At 34.9% G+C, this 11,528-nt stretch overlaps 2 protein-coding genes across 2 annotated transcripts; one reads left to right on the top strand and one right to left on the bottom strand.

Annotated features, from left to right (window-relative positions):
- Positions 1-253: 253 nt before the first annotated feature.
- On the top strand, positions 254-9,247 carry LOC139691798 (coenzyme Q-binding protein COQ10 homolog B, mitochondrial). The gene is made up of 3 exons (XM_071589668.1): positions 254-516; positions 738-908; positions 8,596-9,247. Exons 1-3 carry the CDS (start codon positions 446-448, stop codon positions 9,053-9,055), a joined length of 702 nt encoding a protein of 233 aa, XP_071445769.1. The 5' UTR covers positions 254-445; the 3' UTR covers positions 9,056-9,247.
- LOC139691799 (peptidyl-prolyl cis-trans isomerase H) lies at positions 9,240-11,514 on the bottom strand. The gene is made up of 4 exons (XM_071589669.1): positions 11,241-11,514; positions 10,967-11,143; positions 9,544-9,639; positions 9,240-9,466 (listed from the first exon to the last, which is right to left on the bottom strand). The coding sequence occupies exons 1-4, from the start codon at positions 11,322-11,324 to the stop codon at positions 9,269-9,271; spliced, it is 555 nt and encodes a 184-aa protein (XP_071445770.1). The 5' UTR covers positions 11,325-11,514; the 3' UTR covers positions 9,240-9,268.
- Positions 11,515-11,528: the final 14 nt, after the last annotated feature.

Here is an 11,528-nt window from a genome sequence, read left to right on the forward strand (position 1 = left end):
TGTTTAAATAAATGACTTACTTTATCGACCTACGGAACTTCATCATATTTTTAATTACTGAATAAACAGACAAAATATTCATGCTGCGTTAGTTCGTTCTCATTAACGAATGTAATTTTGAAAATTAGAAACAAAAACAGTTCAAAATCACCGCCATTTTAAAATTCTAACTTCCTTGGATTTTTAAGTTATCATTGCTAGGTGATGGCTTTCTTTGACGAAGGAAAACATAGTACATATACACTGGCACACACCAATGCCACAAATCAAGGAGTGCTCATTTTGGTGGCTCTTCCGAAAGAATTCGAGAGCTGTCGACTTATCGAAGTATTTTGCAATCCATGGAGGGAACAGAATCCTATGGCCTTGTGAAATTTGCCATGATTCCATAATGTAAAATTATTTACCTTCGGGGGGTTTTGGCACAATAATATAGAATATTTTGATGCTATCTATGATGGGGCTAGCCGCGCTTGAATGTGTTTCCCGGCAATGTCTGCTTGTGCAGCCACGTTAGTGAGTATAATATTCATTTTTGTTTGGCTATGTACTTGAATTCATGTCAATAACATGGTAAATTCACCCAAATATTTACAAATGCATCATTTCAATTAGTATATATTGGCGTTATTATCTACTTCCTTATGTGTCCTTGAGCGCATTAATTCATGGAAGTTTTCACGACATATTTCTCTTTTTTTAATTTGGCACTTAAAATATTGAAACATGTGAAAAAGTTTCAGAAAGAATAAAATTGGAAGGACACTGGAATGTGCGCATCATCTCATAGTTAAAAATGGCTCAGTGGCTCCTACTGAATACGGGTCAAAGTTACTTTATCGTTCTCTTTTCAACTTGGCCGGGATAAGTGATCGGAAGAAAGAATATTCTGAAAAGAAATTGGTTGGGTAAGTATATTACTATGCTTTTAGTGTACTTCTCGCAACGTTAATGCGAAATAAGTCCGTTTACCACATCCATTTGTTATCCATCACAATCATATTTTACAATGCAACAAAACTGAATATTATAGATTATTTATGGATGACATGTGACATCTGACATTGTTTTGTCTGTAATGGTTGATGCTGGAACAGAAAGGTAGCAAATTTTCAACTCTCCCTTGAGAGACAAGATATGTGAATTTACTTCACCAATATGGTTGCTTAAAGCAATTCTATTTATGAGTCCTCAAAAAAGTCTTAAATGTGATGTGAAACTTTCGAATTCGCATGCTATGCAAAATACTAAATGCTTTACAATGTATAATCGTGGGTAGACTGTGCAAATTACAAGGAATTGTGTATTGACCTGTAGCATAAAAAAATACCCCAGGTGCACAAATTATTTATTAAACAGTATTTTCATGGGTGAAGAACTGTAGATAGTATTTATCTGATTCTGGATCAACCAGAGGAGAACGGATTTCCTGTGTTCGAATTCCTTGCACGGTGACTTAGAAAAATAATCCTATGCCAATTTTCGATTTTCCCTTTTATTAATTGGTGATTTAACATGTTTATACTTTATACGTGTTCAAGTGATGCTTGTATAGTACATTATGATAGGCATAGAACATGTTTTCATCAATTTCCTCAATGATTTAACTTTTCGATGGTCCATAAATGTAGAAATAATTTTCCAAACTCTTAGGTACTCCAATTTAAAATTAACAAATTATTATTAGATAACGTTCACTTTGTGAACTTTAGTTGGGCGATGGGTTCTTTTAAGTCGAAAATACTGATTGAAGCAAAAACCTACTGCAGAGAGTAAAGACAGGAGGGATGTATTAGTAAATATGATATTAATTTAATGGCTTACTGTTACAAGATGAATTTGATAACTGTCCACGTAAATGTGGAGCATTATCTAGTGTCGATTGGCAAGTGGTGGCTTAAAATAGCCTATTAAGCCCTTATTCTTTTCTATTTTGTTTTACTGTTATACCCATTAGTGGCTGTTCTGTTCAAAGTCCTGTTTCCAAAAGTCCTGTTTTGAAAACGCAGGGTTTTTGTGGTAGATTAAATATTTCATATAAACTGCCTTCAGGCTATATTTGACAGAAGTGGTATTTGGTTTTCCAAGTTGATTTCCAAGGAACATGGGGTTCCAAATAAGCATGCAATAAAAAATTTTGGGAAAGGAAGACATATGGTCCATCATGTCTGCAACTGATGTAGATTGAGTTAACCAGTTTTTACGTACTAATGCCAAGTTCCAAATATTCATTTCCTTCAACGTGAAAAGGAGATAAAAATTAGTACAAATAAAAGATGATTAGACTTAAGTGTATTTGGAATTCTTCTTTGTAAAAACTCACCAAAAACCCCCTGCTTGAAATAAGGGCATTCAAGGGATGGGGTGAGTACTCTCTAACAATTGATTAGCAAACAACAATGCAAATTTCTATCCAGCATGCAGTTACAAAATACTCTCCTCCCTGGGCTTAAAATAAGTAGCAAAAACGTTGGCATAATAATTACATATTCATTTAGAGTAAGGCCTTACACCAACGGCTAACTGCTGACCAGTCAAACTTCAAAACCTTGTTATCTCTGCCAAACTCCTTATTACTCTCCACAGTTTACTAAGAAAATGGCTTACAGAGACAAAAGCTGAGAATTATCTTGTGGTGCGAGTGTTGGTGGACAGGTTCCTCTTAAGTTGGAGGGAAAGTGAAACCATTTAATTCCAGGTTACATAATATTCAGAGTTGGTCACATCTACTGGGAATGCTGATTAGTTTCTGTTAGGAATTAGAGAAAATGAAATTAATTAGTAGTATATTGTCAGATAGGTAGATTTTTATGAAATAAATTTAGATAGATGAAGAGAACATTAGGTGTGCTATTGCTGGGAGAAATGTTGTTGCTAGAATGTGGTGTTTGTGAAATGTGAATATTTGTCAAAAGCTACAAAAATGACAATGTGTATAAATGTGCTCCTCACATTATTGTATGAGAGTGATACTTAAGTATGCCAGGGTAAGCATTAATACTGACTAAATGTGGTGGGTATGGGTTACTTAGAGGAGTGTTTGGAGGTAAAAATGAGGGAGAGAGTGAGTATGGAACTAGTTGGTCATTAAAGCAAGTGGATTGGATCTGCCAGTTGGCAAATTTGAAAGAAGTGTTCTGTATTGCTTTGGTCATATCGACCAAATTATGAGAGTTGAATCACCAACCAAAAAATGAGAGGCAGGTGTTTACTGAGAAAGTCATGAATGAATGTATTCGAAGACTTAAGAAATATTACAATTGTCAGGAACAGAAGAGTATATGTGAAGTATCTATGAATGTGACCAATGTAAAATGTAGTACATATTCTTCTTTCATGTCTGTATCATAGCATGATGCATAGCCTAGTAGTCCATATACTTCAATAATAAAATAATGCTTCCTGTTATTTCTCCATCCTGAATATTTTAGGACTATAAACACATGAATTCACCTCACTGTGCAAAAATTGAGATATTTCAAAAATGGGAACTATGGTCAAAAAATAATTCAATTAGACCAATGTTTTTATTATAAATACATTTTTGGCCTCTTGAACTTTTTTAGTGGTGTTATCAGCCAACCACTGTTATTAACATGAAGGTTATTTTGATAGGTGAGGGTAGAGCTCACCATATGCTAAGCCCAGTTGTGTTTGAAATACACATCAGGATAGCGGACCAGGGGTTTTTCCCTGTGCCGCCTCTGGCTACTCGGAGGCATCACTCAGAATCAAACTCCAGTCACCTGGTCTGTAGCCCAGCTTACTGTCAACTAGAGCATTGGAATCCATAGAAATGACTTTCCATGACCATGTCCCTTGTATTATTATATGTTAATCTTTTATTTTATCAATTAAATATAATTTTTTTAAGCACACTGGAAAAATTCACCTAATTTAGACAATGATGTAAGAAGGGCAATTATTTTTTGAAGCTACTATATTCTGAAAATTTTTCATTGCTAGTTAAAAAGAATTAATATGAAAGCCTGTAAGTATTTACCCAAAATTCCTAAAATTTTAAATTTGTCTTAAGGTGCAAATAGTGTAAAACTTGAAAATATGAGATGGTAGGTTACATGGCCTCTATGCTTTGGCATTGAATGGTCCGACAATGTGGAGGATATTAATAAAAATGGAGGAAGTTCCATAAATGAGAAGAATCAACCCCAGTCATACTCTTTAAGAGTACATACTCTAGTATAAGTACAACTAGTGTTGATTTTTCCCATAATATTCGTACAGCCGTTGTTACTGTTCCTTCCAATTCAATACCCTGAAAAAACTTTGGATGAAGTTTTTTTCCTTACTTAAGTTGCTCCAAAAGTGAATGGAATATAAGTATTGATTGATTAACGAATGCTTGAGTATCTACAAATCTGACTGGCATATTTCCCCAGCATGTAGGTTAAATAGAATTGACAATGATGGACCACCTTGTCTTATTCCCCTTCCCATAATTGTCCATTCAGATTCTCCCTTCACTGCTCATACTTGCAGACTCTGATTCATTCAGAGATTAAAATGAGCTACCTATCCATTATAGTCCAGAGTATAGCTTTGTATTATTCTGAATCCTAATCTTTGAGGAAAGAATTGGAGAAAATGTAGAGAGGGAGTAGCTGCGATAGTAGGTTGTGATAGAAGGAACAAAGCAGGGTGTGGAAGTATTTGGAATCCTAATTCTGGGTATAGGAGAGAATAGGCATTTTGCATAGCTTGAATGAGTGCATGAAATAGGAAGAAATGAAAAAGTGCTCTATGCTGAATGATAGTTTCCAGGGATCATTATAGATCTACCTCTCTACGGTAGACTAACAAATGGTGATGATTTCATAATTTTATTAAAAAAATGGCCTTCCTGTTTGAGTTAACTTTGTGTGTTTCTTCTTATTTCATTTTGTAAAATTTGAATCCACATTTAGGCACAATTGATTTAAATTTCAGGTTGTTGGCCAGATTTTGTGAATCACAGAGGAGCTTCATGTAGGAAGATATATGAGCTATAGGATATTTTTTTGGTGACAAAGATTATTCTAATGCCTAAATAGACCAACTTCCATTGGTCTACAGGCCATTCAGGTCAGTCTCAAGGAATGTCTTGGTTTCATGAACAATTATTTTGGAAGTTAGAATTAATAATGTGATGTTTTCTGGGATGTTTCAGCATACCTCTGCTCATTTGATGATCCATGACATTTTCTTGGACCACTAGCACACTTTAATACATGGCTTACATAATGTCATTACATTTTCCATAATATATGCATGCATGCACTTTGAAATGGTCTCACTGATATTTTCATACTTTGTAGATTTTCATGGGAAATTTTCAACCTTAACCTATCTCTTAATTTTCCTATAGAATTCCTGGATTTTTCATATGGAGTGAATACCAAGGGTTTGCACAATGTAGCTGTCACCAGCCCAAATATAGATAGTTGTGCATTTAGATATGTGCTTTGGACCTCACAAAACCTCTTCATACAAAATAGCAGACGATCCTATCACACCAGGTGGAATCATTACAGTGAGGATATTCCCATGACAAATATGTAATATCCTCAAAAGTTCTCATTTATTTCTTTCCTCTGTGAATACAAAGTATTTTATATACATTTAGGCCAATAGGAAAAACTAATATTTTTCACCTTTTGATGTCAATGTTTATTCATTTCTCAAGCATTACGTTAGAGGTTTCAGCATGCATAGTGGGTAATTTCTGGCTGCTGATGGAATGATTCTGTATTAAAATCCGGGTGCTTCTGAACTAGGGTTTTAACTGCAATGAAAGTTCATTATTTCATTCTATGTCACTTAGGAGGCAAATGAAGTCTTTCGTTTATTGATTTCATTTCAGAAAGGAGAACAGCGCAGAGCCTAATGCTTGTTTCCTCATTTTTGTTATTATAATTTTGCTCTAGTGTACTTAGTACCGTCATTTGTAAAAGTTTTCCTTCGGGCATTCAAGGGGAGGAGGGTGGCATAATCACTGCTACCACATATGGTTTCCTTTCAATCTCATTTTTCTCTCTTGCCTAAGCTGATAGTTGAGCACATTCAGCGACATAGGAGCATATTCAGCAAATAATTGCAGAACTTAAATATATGAGGTGAGAATGAATCCAAAAAGTCACTCAATAAAATTTTGCTTTGAGACATTGTCTATTGATAAAATATTGTTTGTCTTCAATTAAATTTTGGTTAACAACCCTGAGCACTGGGAAATCCCCATCTAAATCCATGTTTTGTGATCATATTGTTGCAAAATACTGTGAAGAATATCTAGTGGCTGAGGGAAAAGACACAATGCCTCCACAGTGTTTATCTCAATCTTTACAATGCAAGCTCTACTCACACCTATCCAACTAATCTTCCTGTTGAAACCTCTGGTTTACATTAAAGGCAACAGTTCTAAAATGAATATGCCTATTAGTTTTCAAAATACATTAATGATAGAATACATAATAGTGTTGATATGTTTGTTGTTACAACATGCCATGATTACCGCATTTATTCACTCTTCTACCTATTGGCTTCAGGCCTATGGAATCAAAAGCTGACTGTAGATGCATTATTGTTGGAAAAGTTGGTTGTTATGCTGGATCCAAGAATGCACATGTGGAACTATACAATAAATGTGCCCATGCATGAAGGACGTACATGTATAGCAAGTTGATCAAAGTTTTCAGTATATCCACTGATGCTACACAATAATCTTACTTTGATATATTTTTAGGATGCATCGTGCCAAAACAGTGTGGAGTAAGGGCATCTAATTGTTGGCTTAAATAGGATAAAAATTCTGAAAGTAATATTGGCTAGGTATGATCTGGAAACTTTTGAGATTGGAAAAACATGTTTCACTCAGAATTTAGCTTTAAATTCAATTACTTCAACAATAAGGGAAAATTAAACTACTGCATTAAACTACTGCACTGATCTATTTCTCATACATTTACAAATATATATTATGATGTATGCCGACAGCTGAGCAGATGCTTCGTATGTTGTGAACAGCTGCTGCTAAATTGTTTGTGCTCGAATTATTATTTTATTAGTTATCTTTAAAAGTACATCGTTTTTTCAGTTTACTGCTGCTGCAAAAGTCTGATGGTCTCTTAATATTTCTTTAAAAGATAACTTAAAAGTATGTCAGCTCATTTTTTCAAATTAAGTGTACATTATGCCTGGCCTTAACTATCTACCTGCTACCCACAAGCCACTACCAAGGTGTAAAGAAGATGATAACACACCAAGTATGCAGCATCAAACATTAATATTTTCTTAACTTTTAGCTACCTTATAGTTTTGTGAAATAATTCAAATAATGTTGATCATGTGAAATAGCGGTACATGTACCATGGTAACCAAATTAGAGCTTAGAGTTCTAGGGGTCATGATAATGCACAAGCCCTTCCACCTCGTCAAGGTTGCAATCCATTTTAAGGGGTATGTCCCAGCTTGACAATTTATATTTGTCACCTATTTTCAAATCAAGTTTCTTATTATTAACCCCTTAAGATATCTTCATGCATAGAACCGTTAAATTTTAACTTTGTCAGATTATTGCAAATTTAAAGGAGATAAGAAAAAAAGATTTGAGGTTAGAATTGTCTGAATGGTTTCAAGAACTTACAAAACTTTAATGTATTATTCACATTGGTCTTAAGTGCTTCTCAGTTGAAGTTTTTCCCATTTTTGATCAAAAGATTGTCTTATGTTCAGGATTGTTCTTAATTTCTAAAAATTTATGCACACCATCAATTTTGTTTAATTTTTTAATGTTGGGGGCTATGATTCCATGTTTTGGAGAGGAAATACCCGATATAAATTTTGTTTTCTTTTTAAGACCCATATGCAATAATTACTTTTGAAATAATTTCTCAATTTGGGGGTGTAATATTCCCATGGACAGACCTCTGAGCTTCTGCCCAGAGGGCCTGGGTTCAGTTCCAGGTGATACCACTGGGCACCTGCGGCTTCTACATGTGTTTATCCTCATGTGAATTGTTTGCTACTACTAGGATGTGTGGCAGGACTGACGCTAAGACATAAGAATTAAATCTTTCTTAATGTTTAGTTATATTTCTGCAAAATTTCTGGTTTTGTTTTGTATGGCATGGAAACATGGTCATTGAAGTATGATGATAGGCATAGATTAGAGGCTTTTTGAAATTTGTGTGTGGAGGAGGACGTGAAGGATAAGTGGATAGATAGGAAATCAAAGCAAGGAAGTACTAGGCATGGTGGGGGAGGGGAGGAGACTGCTGGGAGAAATCTACAGGAGGCAGGAAGATGGATTAAGAACTCTCTGCATTAAACTCATATCAGTCCAAAGGCTATGCTAAATTGCATGATCACAGAACTTTTACATCAATCGTGATATTTTTCATTAGCTTATTTTGCTTTTCCCCTGCTGTTCCTACCACAGCCAATAGTCCAAGAAATCCACAAATTTTTATGTTGTAGTTTTTGGATTACTGAAAATTACTGTTTGTATGGCACATCATTTTTTTAACTTAAAATTTAGGAAACTAAATTGAGTAATACTTTTTGTTTTCTGTTGATTGACCTTTTCAATTTTCATTTCAGATATTCCATGGAACAGATGTACACTGTTGTTGCAGATGTAGGCAATTATAAGTCATTTGTTCCCTTTTGTAAAAGCTCTGTGATTAAGTTGAACCAACCTGGGCTTATTAAAGCAGACCTAGTCATTGGTTTCTCTGTAGTTACTGAAAGTTATACATCCAAGGTTACTTTGGTGAAACCTAATCTTGTGAAAGCTGTTTGCACAGAAGGAACTCTCTTCAACCACCTACTCACAATTTGGAAGTTTTCCCCTGGACTGAAAACAACACCACAATCATGTATAATAGACTTTTCTGTGTCATTTGAGTTTCGGTCATCCCTTCACTCCCGGTTATCCCATATGTTTTTTAATGAAGTAGTAAGACAGATGGAAAATGCTTTCATAACAGAGGCAAGAAGGAGGTATGGAATGCCATCTGTTAAGAGTAGAAAATTAGGAATTCTCTCAACGAGGTCTTGATGTTTGCTTTAACTTAGTTCGACAAATTTTGTAATATAATGTTGATATTATTTATTTGCATGGGCAACCATGACTCATTTGTACTTGGCTCGTTTAGAAAATTGTTGACTGTCTTTAACTTATTTGATACTGTTGAACAACTTATGTTACACTGTACCAATGTGTTAAATTATGACTCGTGATAAAAAATTAAAATTGTTTTACTGAATAGAGTTACATTTGGCCACATTGAGATATTATTACAGGTATTTTGGGTTTGTTATTAGGACCAGTTGGTACATTTTCTATTTTCCTCATCACCAGAAGTCCATCAACCACTCTTCCAAACACTACATGCTTCCCATCTAAGAAATTACACTTGGCACAAGTCACAAAAAATTGGCACCCATTTGTGTCCTTTCCACTGTTTGCCTGAAATAAATAGTAGTTTCATAAGAAATAATAACAAATTCAAACCAAATTTAATGAAAACTAGAAATAAGTTTTACCATTGACAGCAATCCGGGAGCATCGTGCTTTAAATTGAAATTTTCATCAGGATATGTTCCTCCTCCATATACACTCATGACCCCAGTACCATCTCCCTGTAAATGGAAATATTGTTTTGTGTACATAAAAATAGTGATACGGTTAATGCTTTCCACTCCATTTGAACCAGAGCGACCAATTGGTTATAATGATTCATACACATTCCCACAAACTGCATATATATTTTCCATTAACAGATAATCCATTTTTGACTAATCGTTTCTGAAGGGCAGATGAATATGTTCATTTGAGTCCTCGGCTGGTAAGGTCCGAAGGGTAGTTGGGGAAAGCAAACCAAACAAGCTACGTGTCACAGGGCATATGAATTGGGACAATAACAGTACCCGGGCCCCTCGAAAAGTTCTCTTAAGCACTGGTAACTCTTGTGTCACTCATTAAACAATTGACGCTTTTTAAATAATTGGGTTTAGAGAATTCCAATAGTAACAAAAGGGCATACATTTAAATGACCGATTTCCACCTTGCAAAAATCAGAATATTTTCCAAAACAAAATTGAACTACAGAGATATAATAAAACCCAGTGAAATTCAACCTAATGATACTTCTTTCCAATTTCTTCATGCAGAAACCTCATAATTATCTAGCGCAGACACAGGATGAAGAGGTTGTACATTCAAAAACATGCTTTGGAGTTTCTTATTTGTCAGACTGCATTTAAGATTTCTTACAGGTCAATTTTATCAGTATTTAACATATACTGGATAAAATAGTATTTTTTGCATTTAAATAGCCATTTGCATACCAAATATCTAAGAAAAGGCGCTAGTTCACTGTTAAAGTTAAACTAAATATGCATGTATACGTTTTGTAGAAGGAAGTTACGCCCAAGAGAGGGATGGGTGTGTGGTACAGTTTGATGACTGAGGGTATAAATGTGGGGGAGAGCTTGATGAAATGCATAACTGGAGATGAGAACATCAATATTTTTAAGGCCAAGGGATAGGTTCTTTTCGCGTTTAAACCCATGGCATATAAACTGCCACAAACTGGATATAGGCATATTTAATACTTCAAGAAGTACTCAACTCTGCTTCATTCAATGTTTCCATAAGAATTGTGCTCGAAAATTCTAAACCCATTTTTCCAGTAGTTTTTCAATGTAAACGCAAAATGACGATCAAGAGTTAATTATGCCTTGAAAAATCTCCCAATAAGTTTCGATTACGGTCCGTGAATTTTCCCCAAGAGCTTGCGAAATCACAAGGAAGGTACATGTGGACCTGGATAGTTGACTTTTTCTCGATCCTCGAATAAGGCGTAATTGGGCCTTTAAATTTCATGTTCACACGTGTGGAACATGAACTTCGTTTTTATTATTGCTAACGATTACAGTGGGTAATGCTGAGCATATGCTTACTTACATTGACAAAGTCTCCTCCTTGAATCATGAAATCTTTAATTACTCGGTGAAAGATTGCTCCTTTATAGCCTAATGGAACACCATCTTTCCGGTATTCACCAGTGCAGAATTGCCTAAAATTTTCACACGTTTTTGGTACTACGTCAGCGAAAAGTTCAAGAATCATACGCCCTATTTCCTAAAAGAAAAACAATTCCAATTTTAATTCATAAATTTTGTGAAGTCAAAAATGCTGTAGATATATAATTGCACTGAAATGTTCAAAACGTTCGTACAGTTGTGCCAACGGTAATATCGAAGAAAACAACTGGATTGTTGGCATTACGCAGCTGGGACTGAATTTGATTCCAAGTGGGCATGTTTTTTCTCCGGCAACAAGAACACAATTTAAACAAATTGATTACGGGATTTCAAACCACGTCCATGTTCAACTGCGCATTTCGATTGTCAAAATTATTTTGAAGTGTCGAACTTCAACGTGAATATTACATAAAGGGACTCAGTCATTACAGAAGTAAGTTATGAAGTATTCTGAGACTGTTAAAACTACAAGTTTTTACAAA

The sequence above is a fragment of the Hetaerina americana genome, unplaced genomic scaffold (assembly GCF_022747635.1).
Source record: "Hetaerina americana unplaced genomic scaffold, ioHetAmer1.1.p SCAF_4, whole genome shotgun sequence".
NCBI lineage: Eukaryota > Metazoa > Arthropoda > Insecta > Odonata > Calopterygidae > Hetaerina > Hetaerina americana.